Source organism: Poromitra crassiceps, assembly GCF_964638095.1.
Source record: "Poromitra crassiceps genome assembly, chromosome: 22".
In the NCBI taxonomy this organism is placed as follows: domain Eukaryota; kingdom Metazoa; phylum Chordata; class Actinopteri; order Beryciformes; family Melamphaidae; genus Poromitra; species Poromitra crassiceps.
Genome location: NC_139647.1, coordinates 80,977 through 108,702, shown reverse-complemented (window position 1 = coordinate 108,702; position 27,726 = coordinate 80,977). Strand labels below are relative to the sequence as shown.

Sequence of the window (27,726 nt, the reverse complement as noted above, 5' to 3'; positions counted from 1 at the left end):
GTGTTAAAGTGCAGGATGACACAAAACTGCATCTAAATGAAAGTAAATCTGATATACTGTAATAAGCTATTAATTGCACCCCCCCCCCCCCCCACACACACACACACACACACACACACACACACAAACACATTTGAATTGATTCTTAATTGTCCAATTGGGCCAATGTGAAGCCAGCTTCCAGAAATGTTGGATTCATTTATTACAGTAGTTCACTCCTTCAGTCGAGAATCGTTTCCAAAATTAGGCTTTTTTTAATCATTTAGTAATGGATAAATTAATGCTTTCATCTCCTCACATACAGTCTAGCTTGTTGAAAGTGCAGCTGTTGTATTTTAACTGCACAAACAGATGAAATCACATCAGTCTTATCACTGGCCTCTCTTCACTCAGTGGTTACTTGTTTCAATTGATTTTGAGATTTTACTGATCAGACTGAAGACTCCAGGTGCAGCTGCAACTTTCCAATAGTAAGTCTTGTAATGGAATGCACACAATGATGAAATAACTGTCTCATTATAGAAATGTTTCAGAGCAGGTTTCACATCTCTATTGTGTGTATGTGTGTGTTTTTATTTTGCTCAGATATATTGAGTAATATGTTGAGTAATATGGGGGAGGCCAGACCAACACGTACAGATAACACAGTTCAAATAAAGTGGGTTTGTTTGCAAAACAGATGACAGACAGACTGTGTGCTAAATTCTAAGATTTAGGGCCTTAAGTAAATGGGCACAACTATTAGGTCAGCGTTGGTGACCCCTTTTTTTATAAGGCATCTTAGCATAGTTTTAAGTGACTTAAGATGGTCATGGTAACATTTGAAAAGTAATAATAATGGCAACTTTGCTATTTGATGACCAGTTGTGAAGATCTATGTCTTGTAATATTTGCCATGGTTTTGAAATATTCAGCAGCAAGCAAATGACCTCTAACTTATCCCCCCCAAGTGAATAAACTTTGGAAAAAGTCTCTTCTTTTGCAATGTAAAACAATCAATAAGTTGCTCCTCCTTCTCAAAGGTTAGGCAAACAAACAGAGCGATACAATCAGACATTCCTGCCTTCCCGCACAAATATAGGACTGGCACAGTTACAGTAAATTCAAGTTGTCACTGTCTGTACTCACACTGTTCAACATTTGCTTTAACAAAGCCCAGAGAAGCTCACAATATGGCTGCAGATATCAAAATGCTTTTCTGCATTGGACTGGCTTTTGTGCTGACAGGTAAGAGACTTTGTGTGTGCGATCTGGTACTTTAAGGGATTTCTGGGGATGGTGGTAACAGCAGCTGCGGTTCTTCTCCCCGTGGGACAGATGTGGGGAAGTCTGCCTTAATTGGGAAGAGTCACAGTGGAGGTAAAGATGACCCTGTGCTGCAGTATGTAGTTAACAACTCTCTGAGGGAGCACCCAGTCCTCACCAAACTCAAACTGGTAAGAGAACCGCACAACCGTCCACCACCGACTAAAAGAGAGCTGTTTTTTGAGGATCAGACAAAAACTCACACATTTACCTTACACACACACACACACACACACACACACACACACACACACACACGCACGCACACACGCACGCACGCATGCACGCATGCATGCACAGCTCTGCTGAGGAAGGACAAATACTGTGTTGTCACTGCTCTGAAGGCCTTACAGTGTGCATACTACTCTCAGGATCTGAGCAGTACACCCTTTGAACACTAGAGGATAGCACAGTGCAGGACATTGGAGAACACTATACAGCTACATGCATCTTTTTTTTTTAATACTTTATTTTTACATCCTTTTTTCAAGAGAAAATACACACAGGACAAACAACAACAAAAACAAAACAACAACAGGAGGTCAACAGCTACATGCAATCTAATGCTATGCTATGCTGTATAACCCTGTTACACAGTATAATTAATGGTATATTGGCATTTTCCATTTTCTCTAACTGGCTCAGTGGCTCAGTGGTTAGTACTGCTGCCTTACAGCAAGAAGGTCCCCGGTTCAAACCCCGTTCTGTGTGGAGTCTGCATGTTTTCCCTGTGTTTATGTTTTTTTTGTGGGTTCTCCCACCATCAGACATGTATGTTAGCTTAGGGTTAATACTCCTGTTAGTGCCCCTGACCAAGGCACTGGCAATCAAACTGGAGTTGGACCCCGGGCAACCCACTGCTCCTAATTCTAGGAAGGTTCCTAGTGGAGCATGGGTTACAGCTCCAAGGGACAGCAGTTGGAAATTAGCCGTCTGGCCAACACTTGCACGTTTACAGTAATGTTCATTAATGTGCATTGTCTCTCAAATAATAAAAAATCAATGTGACAACATATTGTTTGACAGTTTTTTTTTCCATTTCAGAAAACTCTTGAGGATCCATGGAGTGTCATGCTTGTTGCCAGTGAACAAGCCCAACTTATGGCAAATCTTATGAAACTGATCAACGCCACTAAGGCAATTGAAATAGGTGAGAGCTGTGATGTCCCACAACACATGAAATACATGGGAGGAGGAATGCATGCACATACTAGTACTGAAGCCAATACCACAACACACACACAAACACACACGCGGGCACGCACGCACACACACACACACACACACGCACGCACGCACGCACGCACGCACGCACACACACACACACACACACACACACACACACACACACACACACACACACACACACACACACAATAGACATTCATATCTTATACATAATAAAATTAGATAGAAAGACAGCAAAGCATGATTCAAAAGTGATTAAATGAAGTCTTCTTACTGTGCAGGTATGTACACAGGGTATAATGCACTGAGCATGGCCTTGGCCATGCCAGAGAACGGACGAGTGGTAGCTTGTGAGATACGAGACACCTACGTGGACATTGCCAAACCATTTTTCAAAGAGGTGAGCCCATATTAGGTTCTGTGTTTTATGTATACACCCTTGACCCACATTCTCACTGATAAAACTCTAATATTCACAATGTCTTTATTTGCTAATATCCCAGTTTTAAACTCTGCTCCATAATGTCACAGTTGACATTAGACGGCTGTACAATGTCCAGTTCTTGGCTCTTATACAACTTTTGAACTTTGCAAGTTCAGAAAGATTGATTTCTGCTGCTGTCAGAGCAGAAAAGTGTGGTGTGTACAGCATACAGTATATCTACCATCTGTCAGTCGGTCTTCTCAAAAAGCTGTGGGCAGGAGAGTAAAAAGGTGTCTGCTCAGGAAAGTGTGTCAAGTAAAGACGCAATGCTAAGCAGAAGAATCAATCCTCCTTTGGCCTGACCCAATGTTCTTTGTCAATAAAAAGAGTAAAACCTCTAGGAACCCTACAGATTCCCCACGTAACTCTCTCAATCCATATAATTTAACCTTTCCTACAGGCTGGAGTTGAGAATAAGATAGATGTCCGACTTCAAACGGCCACGAAAACACTGCGTAAGTGCTTTTACAAATCTCAATCGTGATTTCTAATCAAAATCATGGATTCATCATGTGATTTTATTTTGTGTCTCCTCGTCAGATGAGCTGATAGAGGCTGGAGAAGCTGGGACCTATGACTTTGTGTTCATCGACGCGGATAAATTAAACTATGACACATACTATGAGAAGTCTCTTCAGCTGATAAGAAAAGGGGGAATCATTGCTATTGACAATGTAAGTATCATAACAGGGGGTTTTCAAAGTGGGAGGCTCCAAGCAGTTTCAGGGGGGGCTCAGTGAATGGAAATGAAAAATATATATTACATTAGTTATTACATTAGTTATCAAAATTAGATCACATAAAATAGCCTAAATGTATGTGATTTGGTTAAAGCTAGTTCAGAAATACAGTCGTTTTTGGGGAATTTTACGGTTTTTCCCACGTTCCCAGTGTCAGGAACAAATAAACGTCATCAGACAGAACTTCTTTATGTATTTGGTGCAGTCAAACAGCAATATCAGGCTATCTTGGCTCAATTGTGTCTATGGGGTCAAATAATACATTCCTGGTGATATAAATATAGCCTGTCAATTGCTGTTTGTATGCATATGACTCCTGTCCTTGTACTATTTATAGTACCACTGTCATGATCTTCATTTGACAAAATTTAATAAAAATTTGATCACAAAAAAAAAAAAAAACATTCCTGATCCCATAGGCATGCAGGAATTGAACATGACCCTAACCCGAGGGGGGTGCTTTTTTCCAAGCATTGTCTGTGGGAGGCCCACAGTCTCAGACTTTTAAAAACCCTGATCTATACAAACCAATGGAGCACTTTGAAAACTATTGTTGGCATTTAGAGGGCATCTGGCATGTCTTAACTGTGTAATGAAAAATGTGTCGATGTGTCTGTTGGCAGGTGCTCTGGAGCGGGAAGGTGGTGGACCCTGCTCCTGAGGACCTGACCTCCAGGAGTTTGGACATGCTCAATAAGAAGCTGCACAAGGACCAGAGGATAGATCTGAGCATGCTCACCGTGGGTGACGGGCTGACCCTGGCCATTAAGCGCTAAAATCACTCAAAGGATTGAGATAATATTGTTCTTAATGTCATTTTGATCTGAAATGTAAACATGTAATATGCATCCCTTGCAAACGTCATGCCTGAATGAGATAACTTTATAATACTTTAAATGTGTGTGTTTTATTTGATGAATAACATGAAAATAAAACTGTCCCAAATACCAAGATGTTCAACAAGACAATGTGATATTAATGATGCATTATGCATAAGGTGTTTTGTGTTCAGCTAGATCAAACAGTTTATGGTTTTATTTCAGCAGCTGATATGAAACCTTACAACTTCATCAACAGATGACCATGTTTGCTGTCTTTACAGTGGGGAAAGCACCAGTAAAAGTGAAATGAAAACATTCAATTTCAATGTTCAAATTGCCACTATTTCAAAGCTCAGAATGGCATAAACAAAACTGCAAGAATGATTTTCTTTGTAATAGAACATTAAACATCTGATTTTGTTGATAAGTGTTTGATCTATTCTCTTTGTGGCTACACTCTGTTGTGACCAAAACAGGTCACATATCACAGCAAACCATCAAGGTAATTTCATTAGAATAAAGCCTAAAAAGACAAAAGACTAAAACTCTTTTATAAGCAAACGCTTAGCTATTTATTTTGAGCTAAGAAAGCAAATAAACAAAACAATCTTTCGTGTGTATGAATTGTTGTAATGATTGGTTTTACAACGAATATTAAAATAAATATATCAGACCATAAAATATTCCACTATAACTAAACTATCACAATAAAGAAAAAAAGATATTGCTCATTCATTCAAATTTTTAAATTCAGTTGATTTGCACATAATTTGTACTTTTCCTTTAATTAGTCTTTGCTCATCCAACTTAATCTGTTACTAAGTTGAAATGCTGAAAACGTGTGCTTTGTTGTTGTGTTTGCACCTTGATATCTGAATACAAATTACATTAAAAGATTTTCAGTGACACTGAAGTTGACAGTTGAAAACGAACAGCAGAAACTTGAGTGTCATTTGACATGCAGGGCTTAAACCTGGAGGATGCTGACTTATACTTCCTTGAGGTGAAACTATGAAATCATGGATGCAATCTGAATGGAAGGAGATGACATGACAGGTGGCAATAATGGAGCCCAGGAGGTAATGCCAGGAGTCAAAACTGAGACCAATGAAAAGCTGTGTCTGGTCATTTTTTACCCTGCAGCTGCTTCATCATAAACGAGACGAGATGACACGAGATCAATGGTGTGCATAAAGAAAATAGAACAGATGCCATACCCCCACACACACCTTAGTTCTGCCAGGAGACATACAGTGAAAAGCCTGATCCTTCCTCAAATTCCCCAGAGAACACAACATGAGATACACCAGACCAATGATTTACTTGACATTTTTGGAACCAAAGCAGAATACATGATGCAGACTTAATTGATGTGCTGATCTTGCCTTGTCTTGCCCTGAGGTCAAATGAGTATTTCTGTGAAGCTGTTGAAAGGGATGCCTGGGGACCAGGAATGGATTCTGGGTTACACTTCTCTCTGATCTTACTAGAAGGCATGGTGACCAGATAAGAGGCTCATATTGTATACAGGCTCACCTGCCTTACAGATGAATACGTTGCACAGTACAGAGGGTGTCATTACTACATGTATTTGAGCCTGAAATGCTAAAAGAACCAGAGAAATATAGAGACACGGGGGTACAGGAGGAAAACAGTTTGTTCCCCTATACCATCTCAGTGATGTGTTTATTGCTGATATGATTCACCTGCACAGCTGGCATCAGGACAACTGATAACATGCATTTACACAAAATATTTATGGTTTTCAAAGACCATACAAGATTAAAATAAAAACAATATAATAAAAGCACTGGACAGAAACAACTAGGTCATAAAAGGATTGCATTTAATATAAAGTTTAATATAAAATAATTACAATCTAAAACAAAATAGGTTATCATTTGCTTTTATGTGCTAAAATCCACATGGGCACACTATTGAGACATGAATTTGATGGCTAACCAAAAGAGGAGAGGAGACCGAACAGATTGAGATAAACATAACCTGTAGGCTATAGTGAAAACTGCATTGTTGGAAGCTATCCAGGCCAGTTGCTTGATTTCAAGCTTTTTCAATGTGGTGCCAAGCTGATTCCAGCATTCCCTTCAAGTCAAAGGTGCAAGGTTGTGTTCTCTCCTGCTAAGGAGTAGTATGGATTTGTAGCCTATATGAGTTTATGTCATCTAAAATTAAAACCTTATTTTAATCAAATGTTCCATTTGCTTCTTCTGTTAAAAGCAATACATCCGGATTATGTGTGTAATACCCTGAGTGGGGATTACGGTTAATTTGCAATGATAATTTAACAAAATAGGCTACTCTTCTAATGCACAGAGCATTGGCGCCTGTGTATGAATTGGCTCTATAGAGGAAATTCACACCTACGTCACTGCTGTCTGCGACAAAATGTAGTGAAAGGTCTCGTTAGACCACCAACAGCTGATGCTATACATTTTCAGCACCGCGGACAGCTCCATTCTGCATATCGAGCGGATAGCGACGGCTATAAGAGGCTGCATGGAGCATCCTCTTTGCACTGGCGGCTGACAGCAAACAGCCAACAGACTGAGTAAGCATGGATCACAGACAAGATTTTCCGCATAGACCCACTCGGGCTGAGTATTCCCAGTACAAACTAAAGCGCTCGGGAGCAGACAGCAATGTCGCGAGTTGGAGAGAAATGGGCGACACGCCGGGATCCAAGGGCGTGAATTTGAGCAACCCGTTTTCTGGAAAGTTGGTGAAAATGAACGAAAAAGAATTGCTCCACGGCTTGAACGACCGTTTCGCTGGATTCATAGAGAAGGTGCGTCATCTGGAGCACCAGAATAATTTGCTGGAGAGGGAAATCGAGGGAATCAGGGAGAGAGCACGGTCCTCCTCTTCTTTGGAGCAGGAGTATGGACCCGAGCTCGGCGAACTGAGACAGCTGGTCCAGGACATCACACAGCAGAAGCATCAGATCGAAATAGAGCATGATAATCTGGAGGAGGAGTTGTCCAACTTGAGACAACAATATGAGAAAGAGGCGCGTAGCAGATCAGTTGCCGAGAGCGAGATAATGGTGCTCAAGAAAGACATCGGCGAGGCTTATCAGGCTAAACTACAGCTAGACAAGAAAGCACAATCTCTCGTAGATGAAATCCAGTTCCTGAAGAAAAACCACGATGCCGAAGTGTCAGAGGTGATCGCTCATATCCAGGATGCCCAGGTCACCGTCAGGGCGCACGACTTTGGCAAACCTGACCTCACTGCGGCACTCCGGGACATTCGGGCACAGCTGGAAGGTCATGCCGTGTCCGACCTCCAGCAGGCGGGAGAAAGTTTCCGATCTCAGTTCGCGAAATTAACAGAGGAGGCCGAGACCAAGAGAGAGGCGTTGAAAGTGACCCAGCAAGAGATCCAGGAGTACAGAAGGCGCATGCAGGCCAAGAGCATCGAACTGGACTGCGCTAAAGGCACAAGCGAAGCGATGGAGAAACACCTTCGTGACGTCGAGGATCGCCACAATCAAGACATCATTCAATACCAGGTAAGACATACATTTCTTAACCCAATTTAGCCTTACAGAAAACTGATAAAAGCCATGTTGTGCCAGTTTAATAGGTCTTTATCCAGGGAAAACAGAGTTGAAAAGTTGTGTGTTTCACCTCTCTTGCTCCAGGAAACTATCAAGCAACTGGAAAATGAGCTCATGAATACAAAATTTGACATGTCTGGCTATCTGCGGGAGTACCAGGACCTGCTAAACGTGAAAATGGCTTTGGATGTGGAGATACTTTCTTACAGGTAGGGCATGTCAAGTTAATGTTACATTATCATTACAATGCTATGTTTGTCTCTCTCTCTCTCTCTCTCTCTCTCTCTCTCTCTCTCTCTCTCTCTCTCTCTCTCTCTCTCTCTCTCTCTCTCTCTCTCTCTCTATTTGGAATCACATTGTATCAAAACAGCAGTTTAGGCCTACATAATCCTTAATTAGACCTTTACAGAGTGACCCATCTTTTCATGTTGTTCCTTTGTAATTTTAAAAAGGAAAAATAACCTATTGAACATGTGGTGTTTTTTGTTGAGAAATAACACACATATATACAGTATATATATACTTTTTTTATTTGAATTTGAATTTTATGAAGCCTCGTGGAGAAAGTGATTCTTTCCATTATGAAGAAAATATCAAACCAATCCTCTTTAGATAGGGTGTCTCCGACTTAAGCCATTTCTTTGTGATTGCTTTTAGCAGCTATAGGCTACCATGGTATTTTATTCCAATGTTTGTAGATATTGAGCAAACACTATGTTTAAAGTAAAATGGTTTGTTGCACTAACTAGTTAAGAGATTTTATTAGAAGGATAAACCCCTTGAGATGAACCATCTCGTTTTCAAGGGGGTCCTTAGCACAAATATACAGAAAGAAAACAGGTGTTACATAAAACAAACAACATACAAATACACTCATACATACACATAAGAAGCACTCCCAGGCCTAGCCACTCCCCAACCCCTTAGTCCCCCAAATATAGCATAATATATACAGTGAGAATACATACTGTAAGTGTACACATACTAGTGTATCAGTGTGCATGAAAACAATAAATATTTGTATGAACACTGCACATTGGTCACTGGAGATAAAACCAGGTTCTTCTACCTTGCAGGAAACTCCTGGAAGGCGAAGAGACTCGGCTATCCACCATATCCGACAGCCACATCTCTATGCCTTACATCTACCGCCAGTCTCCTGTTTACACACTGCCTTGCCTCGGCCGGCAGGGCGGCCCCACCAGGAGAGCAGAGCCCCAGTACAAGTTTGTAGAGGAGATTATAACAGAGACCACCAGGGAGATTGAGATGTCCGAATTTGAGGAGACAGGGTCTGAGGAGATGGTGGGGGGAGAAGGTGAGCAGGGGTGTGCCAAAAGTGAGGGAGAGGGCAGTGAGGAGGAGGAAGGTGCAGATCATAAAGACGGTCGAGAGGGAGAAGGTGAGCAGATGCCTGATAGTCAGCAGGATCACGTAGAATCAGATGAAGATGCAGTGGGTGGAGATGTTAAAAATGAGGAAGGAGAGAGACCTAGCGAGGCAGAAATGGCCGAAAAAGGTGATGAAATTAAAGAGGAATCAGAGGAGGCAGAGGCAGGTGACAATGATGTGGACACTGACAGAGGAAAAAAAACACAAAGTGAAGTCCAAGAAATTGAGGTCATTGGTGAGAACAAAAAGGAGCAGCAACACCAAGGAGATAAGGACGTGAAAGATGAGGGAGAAGATGCAGTAACAAGTCAGAAAGATGCCTCTTTGAAACCAGATGATTCAAAGGCAGGGGTCCCTGTGGAGGACGAGCTGCCGAAAGAATCTGAGAATGATCAGAAAGACGACGCCTTGAAGGAGAGCAAGGGGGTTGATCCAGAAGAGAATCTTCCCTCAGCACAAGTAAAGAAGCCTAATGATGAAACGTCTGACCAGTCTAAAGATTCAGATAAAACTCCAGAGCTAAGCAGTGCAGTTAAAGTAAAAGATGAGGCTCTCGCTTTGGCTTCCAAAATAGTTGAGGGAACCACTGATTTGACCGCGGAGCCAAAAGGCAGTCTTCCCAAGGAGATGGAGAAGCCATCAGAAAGTCTAGAATCTTCTAGCATATCACCCAAGAGTGAAGGAAAGGAGAATAGTAAAGAGACAAAGGTCATCAATACATCTGAAACTGTAAAAGATGCAGATGAGGATAAAGTGCCAAAAAGCAGTGAAAATGCTACACATGATGACAATACAGAGCAGGATAAAGAGCTATCCATTCAATCTAATGTGAAAGACCTTCCTAAACTGGAGGATCAAAAGCCAAAAGGCAGTCTGCCCAAGGAGATGGAAAAGCCATTCGAAAGTAAGGTTCAAGAATCTTCAATCATATCACCCAAGAGTGAAGGAAAGGAAGATAGCACAGAGCCAAAAGTAATCAACAAATCAGAAGCTGTAAAATATGCAAATGAGGATAAAGTGCCAAAATGCAGTGAGAATGCTACACATGATGACAATACAGGGCAGGATATAGAATCATCGTTTAAATCTAATGTGAAAGACCTTCCTAAACTGGAGGATCAAAAGCCAAAAGATGAGGCTCTCGCTTTGGCTTCCAAAATAGTTGAGGGAACCACTGATTTGACCGCGGAGCCAAAAGGCAGTCTTCCCAAGGAGATGGAGAAGCCATCAGAAAGTCTAGAAACTTCTAGCATATCACCCAAGAGTGAAGGAAAGGAGAATAGTAAAGAGACAAAGGTCATCAATAAATCAGAAACTGTAAAAGATGCCGATGAGGATAAAGTGCCAAAAGGCAGTGAAAATGCTACACATGATGACAATACAGAGCAGGATAAAGAGCTATCCATTCAATCTTATGTGAAAGACCTTCCTAAACTGGAGGATCAAAAGCCAAAAGATGAGGCTCTCGCTCCCAAAATAGTTGAGGGAACCACTGATTTGACCGCGGAGTCAAAAGGCAGTCTGCCCAAGGAGACGGAGAAGCCATCAGAAAGTAAGGTTCAAGAAACTTCTAGCATATCACCCAAGAGTGAAGGAAAGGAAAATAGTACAGAGCCAAAAGTAATCAACAAACCAGAAGCTGTAAAAGATGCAAATGAGGATAAAGTGCCAGAAAGTGGTGAAAATGCTACAGATGATAATACAGAGCAGGATAAAGAGATACTCCTTAAATCTAATCTGAAAGACAAGCCTAAAGAACAGGATCAACAGCCAAACAGCAGGGAGAAAACCCAAACAGCAGAATCTCCATTGCCAAATGAGAAGATAACTGTTAGTGCAGAAAGCAAAGACGTACAGCAGGGGGCACCAGAAAGCAAGCAAATCCAGAAAGTGGAGACATCTGAGGGGCCAGGGGAAATAAACACTCCTGAAGGTGGATCTGAGAAGGTGGAGGGTGTGAAAAGCAAGGATTCTGAAGAAGTTACTGACAGCCAAACAAAGGGAATGTCTGTGGAGGTAGAGGGAGCAAAAGTTAAGACACCACCACAGAAAGTTCAGGACGCTTCCCCCTTGAGTTTGAAAGAGAAGGCAGGTGAAGGGCAAATATCAGAGGTAGTACAGCTGAAAATAGAGAATGGTGTCTCTAATGGAGCTGGGGAGGTTAAAGACGAAAAACCTAACCCAATAAAGTAATACGTTAAGTCAGGCAAAGAGCAGAAAGCTGAGACTTCAACTGACCAGGCTACGGGTTGACAGCATGGTTATCATCACAATGTTTCGCAATAGCTTGGCCTTCAAAATTGAAATCAGCTTATGTATTAAAATCAAAAGTTTGATGCACCAGTCAACTACTGTAATATTGAATTGTAAAACATGAAAAGCAGCATTTTGCATTATCTATTTTTCTCTGCTACACTATGTAAGACTACTGAATGTGCTGTTAAATGAATGCATTTCAAAAGAACCAATGATTCAGTGTGTTTTCTTATCCATCTCACTGGGAGCTACTGTTCGGACATCATGATTTGTACCTTGTACACACACACACACACACACACACACACACACACACACACACACACACACACACACACACACACACACACACACACACACACCTCTATTGCTGATTGTTTCACTACCAAACAGGAGTCTACATTCAATTATCTTGTAATCAGCCAAGAGTGCCTTTGCTTTGACATTCATGAAACCACCTTATGAGCAAATCTAGCCCCTAGTGACGCTGTATCCAAATAACCATCTATCAAATATGAGACAAATTGAAAGTCTGCTGACACAGTTCGACCTTCAGCCAACCCCTCTATCACAGTGGTTCTCAAATGGGGGTGCGGGGACCCCCAGGGGTCCTTGAGGGGGTTCCAGGGGGTCACCAGGGCAGGGCAGGGCAGTGGTGGCCCAATGGTTATAGAAGCGAGCTTGTGACCGGAAGGTCGTCGGTTCAATCCCCGGGACCGGCAGGATAAATCTGGGTGGGGAAAGTGAAAAGGCAGCGCTTGCCCCTCCCTCATTACCACCACTGAGGTGCCCTTGAGCAAGGCCCTTATCCCCAACCGCTCCAGTGGAGCTGATCAGTGGCCAGCAGATCAGACTGGTCAGCTTCCAGGTATGAATGTGTGTGTGAATGTGAACAGGGCACTCCTGAAAAAGAGAGCATTGCTCTCAGTGAGACTCCCCCTGTATAAATAAAGGTTTAAAAAAAAAAAAAAAAAAAACAGCCAAAAGGGGGTAATTTAGTTGAGCTATAATTCCATTCATAAATAACACACTGACTATTTTGGTCATGGGTTTTATACACTTTCTGTAATAAAACATCTAAAAGCATCAATCTTATGTGGGGGACCATGGGACAAAATCCTATCAAAGGGGGGTCCATGGTCAGATTTTGTCAGTTTAGGGGTCCTTTTTTTTTTAGAACCACTGCTCTATCACACCTGCATATCTTAGCAACGATCGGTGTGAACTGTAAACACTGATGTTCACTGTTGAAGTGCAGAATCATATATATATATGGCACAATTAAACATTTTCTATTTTGCATTGTGCTTTAGGCATATGCAAGATATTTTGCAACCCAAACTCATTAACTAGTAACCTTGCAAGCCAGCTGGATTCTCTGACGAGATCTTATGAGATGAAAAAATACCGGCCCCATCTGGCAGGTCAGGTTAATTAACTAGAGCAGATGCTCTATTTGCACACTTGAATCCAAGGTTAAATCAAAGCAGATCAGATCATTACATCACACTAAAAATGATCTGAGCAAGCCATGTTACCAGTTATCAAGTACACTTGAACAGCACTTAATCACATACTAAAAACACATTTTGTGGAGTTCAAAGACTTTATTGAAAAGTTAATACATACACATAAGGACCCCAAAGACTTCAAGAATGCACACGTGCAACGTTAAATTACACCTGATCCGGACAATGACCCAGTTTGGCATTAGTGTGAACAATATGATGCTCCCGTTATGTTAAGTAGAAAAACAAAACAGAAAAAAGCCTGTTTGCGCAGCCAAGAACACAGCTTTCTCCCAAACTTAGACCCAATTTAAGCCACCCAAAAACTGCAGTTTAAGGGAGGCTCATGTGCAGAGCGTTAACAGAACTCAAACTCTGACGGCCAACGCAAACCAAAACATCACTGAGCTTTAGTGTGTCCTTAAGTGCATGAAGAGGAAAGGTACAGCAGTATTTAAATAAGTGAAAAAGCCTAGTGTACTTATCATGGGTTGAAAGTGTGTTCAGATGACAAGAGGAATAACAGATCATGATCGTAAAATCAGAAACCCCACAAAACCATGTCTTATGTTCTCCCAAAGAACAATGTGTCGGGGATTAATACAAAGAAGTCACACCGTTGACAACAGGCAGAATGATTTGTATTGGATTTCATAGTCATGGCAGTGCTGGACAGAAACAATGATGAGATGTATACATGATCAGCCACTGAGTGTCTCTTGAATAGATACAATTACATGATCAGCCACTGAGTGTCTCTTTAATAGATACAATTACAAAGTAAAGAGCAAAAAAAAGGGTAAATAGATCAACTTGCACCAACTTGAAGTGGTAGAAATTACAGTTTGTGTTTGTCGCAGCCTTTGAACCAATCTCTCCCAAGACATCCCCTCGCTGGTTTGAGTTGGAAATACATGTAAGGCCAGATTCTTCGGATATTCCCTAGTCTCCTGCAATTCTGAGGATCCTTTAGGCCTCCAGTTCCAACCCCAGACCCAGCTTGTGGCCTCCTGCGTTGATGCTCTTTCCGTCCACCAGGGCAGACAGGGTGAGTTTCACACCTGCAAAGGTGAGAGGCAGCAAGAAAATCAGAACATCGTCTATCAATACCAAATGACTCAACAAAGCCTGGATGTTGTCACTAACAACAAAGCCGTTTTGAGCTCAGACTGAAAACTTGTGTCATTATTCAAATTAAACGCCATGTTGGTGAAATTTTATAGAGGATACTCTGATGGCCCGTTTGTGTGAAGGCAGCATGAAGCTGCGCTACAGAAGTCAGACAAACACTGAACTAAAGAGTATGGAAACGATACACTGTCTCGTCTAATGCTGCCTACACACTAGAGGATTTTAAAATCTTAACCGATTTTAAAAACATGAGAGACCACAGACATAAGGACAATTTCATCAGATTTTAACATTAAAATCGCCTGAACGCACACACTAGACGATTCGGCCAGACTGCGAGACCACACACCAGCCGTTTGAAGTACAGACTCAAAGCGATTCCAGCAACTAGACTGTAGGCTGTTTATATCCCACAAAACCGCAGATGGCTCTCCAAACATGCACCGAGCGGGGGGTCCACTACAAGCAGGCGGACACCCTCGCAAAATGAGCTAAAACAACATCCTGTCTGAGAGCTCATATTACAGCATATCCGCTCCCTTGAAGCAAACAAACCGCTCGGCACATGTTTGGAGAGCCATCCGCCGCTGTCCACCCTGTTTAAAGCTGCTGTGAGGATGCTGGGGAGAGAGGAGCTACATGGCACTGCTGTTGCTCGTTTGTTGTGAGCGCTGCATTAACATCCGGGTATGACGCGTCGACGCGTCCCGGTCTGCTCGCTCTCATTGGCTATTGCGGGTTCCGTTGGGAGACAGCCATCGTAAATATCAAACATGTTTGATATGCCCGATTCGAGATCGGGCCGGCTCCGATTCAATCAATAATTTATTGACACCAGACACTTGACAATTATTTTGACAAAAAATCGGTTGAGACTAGCCTCGAATCGGGCCACGCCCCCCCGAGGAGAATCGGGCATTAAATCGGGCATTTTATCCTCTAGTGTGTGGGAAGCATAAGTCTCATTGGTGTAAACTGGCAGGTGTTAAGAATGTTGCATACCACATTATTTTGCAAGTACAGTAGTTGCGCATTTCAACTTGTCTCGTTGTGACTCTTTGGTTAAAGTCATTTCTAGAGCACTTCCTCAAGACTAAAATTCAGCATGTCATATTGTCAGTGTGGAAGGCCTCTAGTGTGGATCTTAGCAATAATCAAATAATTGTAGAATTACTGTCAACTTCAGTGATTAACACATGTCAATAAATCTCCAATCAGCTTTCCATTGAACAAGTGGGAACCATCTTACCTGGTCTAAGAGTCTGGGTGTAGCCAACACCAACAAGGCTAGTATTGCACACTTTCACCTAAAAACAAACAAAACAAACAAGACAATGATTTTAAGGCCAACATATTCTCTCTTTGCACTCATGTGTCCTGCTGAGAAAGTCTCTGCTGCACTACTCACACTGAGGGCAGCATCCTTGTCCAGTTGGTATTTGGCCGCGATGCCGAAGCGTGTGCTGTTGCTGCCAGCGGTCCATGCCAGGTTGACCGCCGTCTCCAGCTTGTCGCTGACTTTCTGGTAGATGGAGCCTCCAAACTCTGCTCCGTCATTGCTTTAGAGACGAGTGAATATTAGGAAAGAGGGAGATTTTAGATGGATCTGAATTGCAATCGATTCGTAGGCATCATTGCGTTATCAACAACATCAACACTTTCTGTAACGAGAAGCTTTTCGGTCTTACACATTGGTATGCAGCTGGAAGTCTGCCGTCTTGTAGCCAATGGCAAAGTTGTTCTGGGTCATCTTGGATTTGGCGGTGTCAAAGGTCATCTGGTAGCCGGCGAGCCAGCCCTCGTAGCCGGCGACAGCAGCTCCATGGATGGTGGGGCCAGCGAAGTCAAAGTCGACATCACAGCCCAAGTTGACGTACTCGCGCTTGTAGGCGGTCTTCACTTTGCCGCTCTTCTTGCTGTTTGATGAAGAACATGGCCCAGGTTAACCTTCATTCAAAGCCCATTCAAATCACAATTGCCATCGACAAAGATTTGGTAGAGGGCCAATTTTCAGTAACTGCAATATGCCATCAAATTTAATGTGACATACAAGTGCAATGCCTTCAAAATGACAGGTCAGCTGCTTCACACGGTGAGTCTTTTGCCCGCTCATTCATGTCACTTTTGGGGGTGCGCGGTAGACGCGCACAAACGCGAGGTCAATGATTTCCCCCGACCATGGTGCACTGAGAACAACATCTACTTTTTTGACTGCTGCAAGCGCAAACGCAGACTGAAAGCCAAAAAGAGAGGGATGTATTGATGGCAAGATCTTTCCGCTCCACATGTAGATCAAGAAGTAAAGCTACTATGACAGTTTTAGGCCATTTACCATTTACAGTTTTACTGCGATGGCAATTCATTATTTCAGATAACCATTAACAAATGCATAAAGTTGTTGTCTTCGGTTGCAACGCCAGTAGCACAACTGTCCAAGCACACCTAAATGCTTGGTGTTGACTGTCCTCTGAGCACACATAGGAGGCTGGTGTCCTCCTGACCTGTCTCATGTCTCAATGTAACCACGTACCCCCACCCCCCCCTGAAATTGAGACCAATTGCAGCCTCGCTGCAGACTGAGTAATGACATAACCAGTTGTCCTACCCGGTATTTGGTGAGAAAGTTGTGTCAAAAGTCAGCTTCAGTCCCTTGGCAATCTGGGAAAAACAAATTAGTTGCCATTTCAGAGTAAAAGAGAACTAGTGCAGTTCTGTCATGTTCATTAGTATGTCGGCTATTTTAGCTCAATTATATTTCACATTTCAAATAATGTCAAGATGACTTTTTCTTACCTGATCTTCAATAGTGATCTCTGTCCCCAAGGTGTTGTCAGTGTTCCACTTCTCAGTGAAGGTCAGGCCGTATTCTGCCCGCTTGTACTTAGTCTCCAAGCTGCCCGCCACCTTGCTGGTATCCGTGTTGGAGGAACCAGATGTTTTAAATTCCTGCAAAACACACAGGTTTAGAGGAATGACATGCACATGGAAAGCTTTTTAAGAGTTATCGCCGAATGAGAGATCTATAAATTAATAAATGCTGTGAAGGTGCTCAGTGCAAGTGGAATTAAGATGTATAGTTCAGATGATTTGACGTGGGGTTGTATGAGGTACCTGCAGTAGATGCTGGTCAGCACGCTCCTAGTTTGGAGAAGTAGAGAGCGCGGCGCTACAGGGAAAAGCTGCTGTTGAGGGGGGCTAGCCTAGCAGCAAAAAATATTTAAAATAACGCCAACCTAAACAAATCAATATCAGTTTAAGACCGAGTCCACTATATTAATATTTACAGCCCTTTCCGTTGGCACTACATCTTCTCGACCGTAGAACTACCATATTCCTACGCATGCCGTGCATGGTATTACTCCGCAGATCACTGTTTCGGTCAGAAACGTACTGATACGAGTAATACCGACCCGTGCTCGTCATGTGTAGGAATATGGAAGTTCTACGGTAGAAGATGTAGTGCCAAAGGAAAGGGATGTTTTTCTGACAAGGTAAAGCGCTGAAAATGTTAATATAGCGTTCGCTTAAACAGAGTAGACATTGATTTGTTTAGGTGGGCCTTCCTTTATGTGGCTAAAATATGCTTTGTTGCTGGCACCGCTCACAGCAGGACACTGCTCTGCTCCTGTGCCGCCCACGGCTGCTGTGTTTCTCCAAACTACGAGCGCGCCGACCGTAATCTACTGTACGGACTATCGTATCTCATACAACCGCATGTTAGATAATCCAAATTATCCCTTTAAATTTAGGCTGGGCTGTTGCTTTCAAAGCTCCTTAGGCTCAAGTTTACTCTTCAAAAAATGTGAATAACCACAACGTAATTTCTAGTTTTCCATTCTTGAAGCACAAAGATAACCTTACCACTCCACTGTCGGACTTTGTCTTGACATCGAGCTTCACCAAGCCAAATCCTGAAGACAGAGAATTGATGTTAGAACCAATTCAAACTAGATGTGTTGCAATACAAGCCTGTACACAAGCCAGTAGGGGTGCTCCGATCCGGCTAAGCCACGATCCGATCAGATTCCGATTCCAGAATCGATTCTCGACTCCAGAATCTAGAATCGATTCTCAATTATGTAGTTTTATATTGCAATAACACACAAAGGAAGACAAAAAATGACAAATGTATTAATGCTGAACTTCAAATTCTGAAGTATTACAGTCAGGGCCTAAATTCATTTTGCAAACTAGGGGGGAATTCCCCCCTTATGTTCTTCAGATAAGATGGATTTATAGGCTGGGGGGATCTGTAGACTTTGAGAAGGATTTATAGATTTTGGGGGGAATACATTAACCAGAGTTCTTAAGTGCAAGAGGTGGTGGCACCGTGGCAGTACAGTACACAAATGACATGAACATTTGGACACTTATCCAGCCGGTATCTTGCATGTTGCCTTCAGGTGCACTGTAATTTTTTTTTTTTTTACAATACAAAGAAGAATCGATTCTTGGGAGTTTGGAATCGATCCAGGAATCGAGGCATTAAGAATCGCGATCCTTTCAGAATCGATTTTTTGGAGCACCTCTACAAGCCAGCACCATTTTACTCTCAAACTGTTAAGTACAAGGTGCTTGATCATAATGTAAGAAGCCATACCATAGCCTTTGTTGAAGATGTCTTTGGCAGACTTGCCCAGATCAGCGTATGAGGGAGGCACGGCCATTTTACCTGCACAGAGAAGCAAAATACAATGAGATAGAGATATATATATATATATATACACACACATATACATACACGTTATATGTATATATATATATTTATCTATACATCTATATAAAATCCCATAATCAATTTAACAATTTGTACAATGAGGGGTGTGGCTGCACACTGGAGGCTAATCTAGCAGCAGCAAGACTATCTTTCCCACGCAGATGCAGGGTCTGTGAGCGGCAAACTATGAACGTCTCTGCTTGATTGAATAGTCCAACGCAAAATTTTGACTAAAAATTGTAGAATAACCATTGATTCAATGTACCACTCATACCACGTATGTACACAGGGAGGCCATAGTATCATCTACAGATCAGCACCGCTGCAGCATTCAAAGTATCATGCGGGTGCTTTTGTCCACAGGCACAGCAAATGACTTGAACAGTGCTCAGCTGTAAGGATCTTAATCTGAGGTTTGTTTAAGATATAGTGGGAGGAGGGGGAGCACTGAACATGACCTGTTTGTTCTCCTGCAAGGGGAAACAAAAGAGAAACTGAAAGAAAAGAAAGCTGGCTTGGTTGGTTCACATGGGGGTGACTCGTGTATAGTAGCAGTTGGTCTTGCTGCAGTTGCTACAACAGACGGGTGGAAAGCTTGTCCTTGTATTTATGGGTTTGACATTTATGATTGATATCCCACATATATCCTACTGTATGCATACATAATAACTAATCCTTCTTGCACAGGCTCTGATGCTACCTTACCAGTCAGCACAGTCAAATACATATGATCTTAATATGACATGTCCCATGATCAATACATGTCCCATCTTTCTGACATGGGATTAGCCTTTATGACACCAAATCAAGCTGAGAAATGTAAGCAGTGGGCACTGACCTGTAAACCTTTTGGATGTTTAACAGGATAATCGTAACGTTGCTTACCACTATCACAGATGTAGCTAGCATCTAAAAGCAACAATGTCTAGTCAGACAGCAGATGGGCAAGGTTATTGTGTGTGAGAAGCCATTTTGCAGCCGCACCGGTCATGGCCCAGGCCTGTCTCCTCTCACACCTTACCAACTCTTTGATGACTTGACCGACACAACTAGGCGTGACAAGACGCGCCAGTGCGGGATGCGGGATGTGTTCCAGATTAGGTTAACTCGCATCATCAACCTGCTACTTCACTGCAGCTAACGTAACTAACGTTAGGCCAAAGGGAGGTTAACGTCACCTAAAAAGGCTGCTAAGCTACTGCAAACTGTTACAGCAGTGAGTTAGGTTAGTACATTTTCATCACAGTAACAGACTTACGGTATAGCGTTACTAGTATGTATGAATTAAACGTGTAATATAATTCAGCTTGGTCGTTGGTTTGACATGTGTCAGACGCATCATGCTGTGCAGCTAACGTTAGCATAGCTAACATGGCTAGCCTGCAAAGTACCGGTGCGAGGCAGAAAGCATGGTCAGCCACTCACGCCTGTGTTATGGAGTAGCTAGCATATTAGGTTAGCAGTGGCTGAATGGACGGGTCTCTTACCAGTATTTAGATGAGGCTAAACTAAAGTGACTTTACTGAAGATATTCCTCACAACGCACGGCCGAGGGAGGCTTCACCGGCTGGAGGACGAGCTGAAGGAGACTGCACTGTAATCAAATCCAGACTTTCACGTCCCGGCGTAGGACCCAGGAGGAAGGTCGCATACGTGCCTGTGTAGAAATAGTGGCAAATTTCAATGCCAATCACGACACGTGACATGTAGGTTATATGTCACATTGAGAGTTCACTATGCACCGTTTATTTTGACTAAATGTTATTGTGTACATAATAAGCATTTCGGGGGTGGGTGGGCACTGGGCAGTTCACACAAGCGGACATGATCCAGCCGAGCGTAGTTTCAAGGGGACTCTTAAAACGGTTGCACATCGTTTGCCAGCTGAAGCAAACAGCCTACTCAACAATACACCAATAATTACTATAACTAAGATACAAATACTGGACAACTAACTCCAATAAAAGGTATCTGGCTGAAGGCATCAGCCGTCTCGAAGGTATGTCTGAATCAGGAGAAAAAGACCTGTATGCCATCCTGGGAGCCAGTCCCTCTGACTCGGTACAGCAGCTCAAACACAGATACCAACAGCTGGCTTTACTGTACCACCCAGACCGTCTTGGACTTGGAGGTGTGAGCTCTTCAGAAGCAGAGTCTGGCCTGAGGACGTTTCTAGAAATGGACGCAGCATGGAGAACCCTCAAAGATCACAACACCAGGAGAGAGTATGACCTACAGAGAAGAGCTCAAGAGCTGAGACAGGAGTGGCCAGTGGACTCGACAGTGTGTGTGGAGGACATGACCTGGGACCAGGGTCACTCAGTGTATACATACTGCTGTCGCTGTGGGGGACAATACAGCATCACAGAGGAGGAGGTAGACGACACACGACAAAGGAGACACCAGAAGGTGGAGGAGGATGAGGAGGAAGGAGAGCGTGGAGGAGTGGTTGTGTGCTGTGACACCTGTTCCCTCAGTGTGTATGTCATGACAAGCTCATTAGGCCCAGAAGCTGAAATGTCAATATTGAAGGACAGCTAGTGCTACATAGCTCTTGGCTGAAGTTAAGGCACATTGTATGCCACTAAAACAAAAATAAATGATAGTGACAGGTGGTTTGATGAAGGCCTTAATATCCTATATTTAACAAAAATCCATTCAGAGCCACTGATTCTTAATGGGAAAGCCTGACTTTCACTGATCTACAGGGGCACAATAGGTACTTACAGAATATCTGGAAATATGAGGGTGAAAATCTAAAGAAAGTAATGAGTCACTTTACTTATACTGTATAACTTCTCTGTGTGACAGTTTGCAGGTCTCATCTGTCTTCCTGCCTGCCTTGCTTTTCTCTTTAGTGCTACTTTCAGAACAAGACAGTAGATACATCACTGCACACGACAAGGCTGTTCCCTTAGCTTTATTCAGTTACATTCAATATTAATAATACATTCGCTAAACATGCAATATGTCTGAATGTTTCATTAATAACTAGGTATGTAAACGTAACAGTGTAAAATGTATTAACAAACCGAGCAGGTATACACAATTGTGTTTGTAGACATCATAGTAGCCTATTAAAAGAACTCAATAAACACAACAGACAGGATCAAAAAATACTTCCTTGGTAATGTTTTTCAGTGGGGGTAAAAAAGTAGCAAAAAGCCCAAAAGGAAATGACATTTAAAAATTAATCAATTACATTGTTGGAGAAGTTACTGCACAATTAAACGGTAACAAACAATAACACCAGACTCACCAAAAATATCTAATTAATTACAGACAGACAAACAGTCAGTAATTTAGATCTATTTCTGGTTCTGAGTCACTGACACTGAACTTTTGTTCACCCTATTGGAGAAGAGAAGAGAAGACGGCAGCAATGAGGAAGGAACAACAATTAAATGAGAGTTGTGCAATGATGGAATTTTGGAGAGAAAAAAGTAACATAATGAGATTGCAATATCCCCTGGAGCACCTGACCATGTTACAAACAGTGTGTTGGCTGTACTGTACCTTCAGCTGGCCACTAGTCCCTGGGCTTGATGGTAACGGCGCTATATGTCACATCATCGTCAGACGCTTGGTTCTGCTGCTTGTATAAAACAATCACAGATATATTGTGATGATGTAAACATACCCTGTATTTCCTTTCTCAAAAAACAACAAAACCATAAACCATACCATTCATGATCTCGATATTTACCGTGTTTGCTGTTCTGTGCTGCTGCTGAGTCACAGTGCTGTACGTCACATCATGTGACCTCTGGAAGGAGAGAGGGAGACATAACGAGACTGCTGTTTCATATTTGGCTGCCTTTTATGTTCATGATGCAGCTTCCTTTCTTGATAGATTTCAAAGTAGTTTCATTAAACCGGTAATCATTTCATTCCTAATGTCACTGCAGTGAACATTCTGTTGGCTGTCATCAGAGAACGAAAACTTTCCTGAACTATACAGTACTTGGTTTGTACTACATAAGAGCTGTGGACTTGGCATGGTTTGTGTATTTGAGTGTACTTGTGTAATATACAAATATCTTTAAGTAAGTAAGAGTTACCTGGCCTGAAGTTCTGTTAACATGACAAACATTGCTGTATGTTGTTTCCTGTTCATCCTGTAATTAATCAAACCAAATATCAGAGTAACAACAGGGCTGAAACACACAACAACTCTCTTCTGCAGCCATTCATCTTGGCACCTCCATTTTGCTCCACCCAGTTTCAATGGAACATTATTACACTGACTAGCCTATAGAACAGTAAGAGTACACAGCTCATATTAGGCAACATTATCATCTTTTCTTTTTAAGTAGTGAACATGAACATTTTCGACATATTTCCCTTTTATGAAAAACCACAGATTTCAGCACTAACCATGAATAGGTTTGTGATCACAGGGTTTCTAATTCTGATAATGGTTACTGTATCCCATAAATGATATTATGATGTATTTTAGCTAGATATCCATCACAATGGCAGTCTATTTGTTTGAAAAGGTTACACTTGAGTCAGCAATACACACTCGCAACAATACAAGTATGAGCAAATAATCGTGGCATCTTATTCTATAGAGAATTTCTTTAACAAAGATGATATATTGGGAAATGCACGAGTGTATCTTACCTTTGTCAAGGCTGCTGCTGCGTTGGCCTTCTCTAAAAACACAATGAACACTCGTGTTATTGGCTCTCTCAATGACTGTGAAATAGTCTACATGTCTAATAAAATAGTTCAGAGTGACAAATATTTTTGACATCAATTGTATTCATAAAAGTTAGTCATAGACTTACTACGTCTTTTCAACCACCACCAGACGGATAAGGTCACCGTTACAATAAAGATCAACAAAGTCAGAGCGATGATGAGGATCTTCAGGTAACTGGATTGACTGAAACATAAATTACAACACCAGGCACACAAGGCAAATTAATTAAAATAAAGCTAACACTATTATGTCTCACCCTGTTCATCTGCTATATTTGTTGTTGTTAATGAGTTGTTAATTAATAATCTTAGTAATCATTGAATAATATTATAGTTATATAATATCCACAAAAATACATGTGGAGATTTCATAACCATTTCACGACTGTTTGATTTCAACATAAATGGCCATGCTTATGTAAAAACGCAAAGAGCAAAGCTACTGACCTCGACTGTCCTTCAGTTGTGTCTGCAAAGACAGAAGAGATGTTTATACATTAAGCAGTAGGTGGCAGCACCAATAGAGTGGTGGTTGGAAGCCAGCTCAATAACAAAGCAGCCACATTAATCACCAGAATAATATAACGTGAATAGCAATCATGAATCCTGATATATCACTTTATATTAAATCAAAAACTTGGCTGTACCTGGCATACTTTATAAGATTCAGATTCAGATTCAGATTCATTTATTAAGGACTGCACAACAAGTCGGCAGAATTTGCTTTCGGTACAGCAATTGTTAGCACATAAATATAGTGTCAGCATGAGACATTACAGTACATAGACAGACATATAACAACATAAATACAGAACATTCAACATATACATTGCTGGGGGTTTCAGGGGTGAGTGGAGTTTAGAAACCTGATGGCAGTGGGGAAAAAACTGTTTTTGAAACGTGTTGTTTTGGTGGAGAGTGATCTGAAGCGCCGTCCAGAGGGCAACAGTTGAAACAGGTGATTGGCTGGGTGAGATGGGTCAGAAACTATTTTTTGTGCTCGTGTGATTGTCCGTTTATGATAGAGAGTGTCCAGTGATGGGAGTGGGGTACCTATAATTTTTGAAGCTTTTTTTATTATTCGTTGGAGTTTGTTTCGTGAGTTACTGTCCAGGTTGCCGTACCAGATGGTTATGGATGAGGTGAGGATGCTTTCTAGTATGGCTGTATAAAACTGGAGGAGCAGATTGGATTTTACCTTGAATTTTTTGAGCTGCCGGAGGTGAAAAAGTCTTTGATTGGCCTTTTTGATTATGTGACCGGTGTTATTGTCCCATTTGAGTGTGTTGCTGATGTGGGTGCCCAGGAATTTGTATGTGTCTGTGGTGGTTATGGGTTGACCGGAGATGTGGAGGGGTGTCTTGGGGGGTGGATTCCGTCTGAAGTCTGTGATGAGTTCTTTGGTTTTGGAGGTGTTGAGTTGTAGGTTGTTGTCCTGGCACCAAGTGACCGCTTGGGCCACTTGGTTCCGGTAGTGATCTTCATTATTGTTGGTGATGAGTCCAGTTATGGTGGTGTCGTCTGCATATTTGAAAAATGAAACTGAGCTGTGGTGGGATGTAAGGAGGTTGGTGTAGATGGAGAAGAGCCAGGGGGAAAAGACACAGCCCTGGGGGGCACCAGTACTGAGGGTCAGAGGGGAGGACAGGAGGCTGCCTATCCTGACCCTCTGACGCCTCTGCCACAGGAAGCTTCTAATCAGATAGCAGAGGGAGAGGGGAATGTTCATGTCTGTCATTTTTTGGAAAAGTTTGACCGGGTCTATTGTGTTGAAAGCGGAACTGAAATCTATGAAAAGGGTGCGGATGTAGGTGTTGGGTGAGTCTAGGTGTTGTAGTGAACTGTGCAGGGCTAAGTTGACAGCATCTTCAACTGATCTGTTGGGGCGGTATGCAAATTGATGAGTGTCCACCAGGGGGGAGGTGAGTTGTTTCAGGTGGGAGAGGGTGATGCGTTCGAATGATTTTATGATAACAGAGGTGAGTGTGATGGGGCGGTAGTCGTTGAGGCAGGTGATTTTATTGGATTTGGGTACTGGGATGATGATAGAAACCTTGGCACAGTCCGGAACAGTACAGTGGTGTAGCATGGAGTTGAATAGTCTGGTGAATGGGGGGGCGAGTTGCTCTGCACAGTGGTACAGAGTAGCTGGGCTGACATTGTCTGGCCCAGCAGCTTTCCTTCTATCTATTTTTTGAAATTCTTTTAGCTATTTGATCATTAAGTCCCATGTATTTTGGAATCTGTAGGGTGCTATACAGTATGTGAAAATATGAGATATGGTTTGAATCTTACTTCCTTCGATGGTTGTGGTGGGGCTAGTTGTAGATTCATGAACAGTGACTTGCACTGGCATCTGTAGGTCTCCTTTTGCACAGAAATACCAACCACTGCTGCTGTCGATCTTCAATTCACTCATAGTCACAGTGAAGCTATTTGAGGCACTTGATTTGATTGTCACTGGTGTTCCATCGATTGATCCAGACTGCTCCTCCACACAGGACCCGCCCAGTCTACACCACTTCATTTGTCCAGTGATACTGGACATATGGTCACATGTGATAGTTATATCTCCACTATTAAATCCTGATATCTGCTGCTGGTCCACACTGAGTCCAGACATACCTTGAAGGAGAACAAACAACAATCAATAGAAAATTGTGTTATTCTACACTGGGAAAATAATGATGCTAATGTAATATCAAATATGAAAAATGTCCCTGATAGATGTTGGTGATGAGTCAAAGCAGTGTATATACATTGAATTTGTAGATAAATAATTTATTCATTCAAACCATTTAATTTACATTTGATCTTGCTATTACTGACATGTAAAGTTAATTCATCAATATTTTGTCTCTGCAGCAGAATTATAGACACCTTCTTTGTTTGTCTTTTCACCAAATTAATTTCACACAAAGGGTTTCACATGTTCTGAAATCATATTTATGGATCTTACCTCTGGAGACAGACAGGTGAAATCTTTTTCCATCATCTCCCCCTCCATCAATCTCCACATTACACCAGAAATAATCATCCTCTACCAGGTCATTAATGGTCACAGTGAAGATTCTTTTGTTGGTGTCATCAGAGATAGAAAACCTTCCTGAATGACTTTGTTGGTTGGACTTTGTTTTTACCACAGTAGAGCAGGTGTTCCAGGTATATCCCTGACACAGGTACTTCACATTCTTTATGTAGCGTGCTTCATAGAGACAAGGGATAGAGATGGATCCTCCTGCCTTCCCTGACACTTTAGCAACTGTAGTTATGCTGTGGATTCCTGCAACAAGAAGAATTGCAACAGATTTGAATGGTATATTATTTAACCTTTATTTAACCATAACCATAATTTAGCCTTTTGTAGATGTTACTATATATATATATATATATATATATATATATATATATATGTGTGTGTGTGTGTGTGTGTGTGTGTATAGACAGTTTTAATTTGACAACAATAACAACCGTCACAACCCACCTGAATATCCGGTTTACTTCCTGCTGAGCACAAGCTGATATTCGGCTCATATTAAATGTTAACGTTAGGCCGTGTCTCCGACAGACACATTAACAAGGTAGCCTATTTCGGTCTTTATGTCTTGTAGTAGTTGTTGTTGTTGTTGTTGATAGTTGCCATAACCACCCCTGTCGGAAAGACGTGCATACGCTGGGTAGGAAGCGTTGTTGTCCCGGAGGCGATATTTTTTTTCGGATGATGGCGAAGGCTATGCGAAGGCATAACCCGCCCCTCTCTGCCTCTGATTGGCCTAGCGTCAAACTTCCATCCAAACACATTCGCTTGGCTATCCTGCATTACATCTGTTACAGTCTGTGGTCAGACCGTCAGACTCAGTGGGTCAGACAGACATACAGCAGTTATGCTTGCTAGCC

The 27,726-nt window shown here is 42.1% G+C and overlaps 3 protein-coding genes and 1 pseudogene across 4 annotated transcripts; 3 read left to right on the top strand and 1 right to left on the bottom strand.

Moving 5' to 3' along the window:
* Window positions 1-1,172: 1,172 nt before the first annotated feature.
* comtd1 (catechol-O-methyltransferase domain containing 1) lies at window positions 1,173-4,493 on the top strand (the record flags this gene model as incomplete). The annotated part of the gene is made up of 7 exons (XM_083658130.1): window positions 1,173-1,227; window positions 1,318-1,436; window positions 2,350-2,455; window positions 2,775-2,893; window positions 3,378-3,432; window positions 3,518-3,651; window positions 4,341-4,493. 7 exons carry the CDS (start codon window positions 1,173-1,175, stop codon window positions 4,491-4,493), a joined length of 741 nt encoding a protein of 246 aa, XP_083514256.1.
* Window positions 4,494-7,218: 2,725 nt separating this feature from the next.
* Window positions 7,219-14,177, top strand: LOC310796066 (alpha-internexin; the record flags this gene model as incomplete). Its single annotated transcript, XM_083658217.1, has 4 exons — window positions 7,219-8,070; window positions 8,203-8,327; window positions 9,195-10,414; window positions 14,158-14,177. The coding sequence occupies 4 exons, from the start codon at window positions 7,219-7,221 to the stop codon at window positions 14,175-14,177; spliced, it is 2,217 nt and encodes a 738-aa protein (XP_083514343.1).
* vdac2 (voltage-dependent anion channel 2) lies at window positions 13,366-20,739 on the bottom strand. The gene is made up of 9 exons (XM_083658074.1): window positions 20,610-20,739; window positions 19,006-19,077; window positions 18,267-18,316; window positions 17,199-17,351; window positions 17,011-17,063; window positions 16,094-16,321; window positions 15,814-15,964; window positions 15,655-15,712; window positions 13,366-14,335 (listed from the first exon to the last, which is right to left on the bottom strand). The coding sequence occupies exons 2-9, from the start codon at window positions 19,070-19,072 to the stop codon at window positions 14,244-14,246; spliced, it is 852 nt and encodes a 283-aa protein (XP_083514200.1). The 5' UTR covers window positions 19,073-19,077; window positions 20,610-20,739; the 3' UTR covers window positions 13,366-14,243.
* A 384-nt stretch (window positions 20,740-21,123) lies between these two features.
* On the top strand, window positions 21,124-21,835 carry LOC310796065 (dnaJ homolog subfamily C member 24 pseudogene; annotated as a pseudogene). Its single transcript has one exon. The product of its transcript is annotated as a dnaJ homolog subfamily C member 24 pseudogene (transcript).
* The last annotated feature ends 5,891 nt before the right edge of the window (window positions 21,836-27,726 follow it).

Bases quoted from the DNA above. Each gene is read 5' to 3' on its own strand.
- vdac2 (XM_083658074.1), bottom strand. From the start codon at position 19,072: ATGGCCGTGCCTCCCTCATACGCTGATCTGGGCAAGTCTGCCAAAGAC. The intron at 15,965-16,093 runs GTAAGACCGAAA...TCGTCTCTAAAG, and splicing joins TTCCAGCTGCATACCAATGT to CAATGACGGAGCAGAGTTTG. The intron at 14,336-15,654 runs GTAAGATGGTTC...TCACCTTTGCAG, and splicing joins CACCCAGACTCTTAGACCAG to GTGTGAAACTCACCCTGTCT.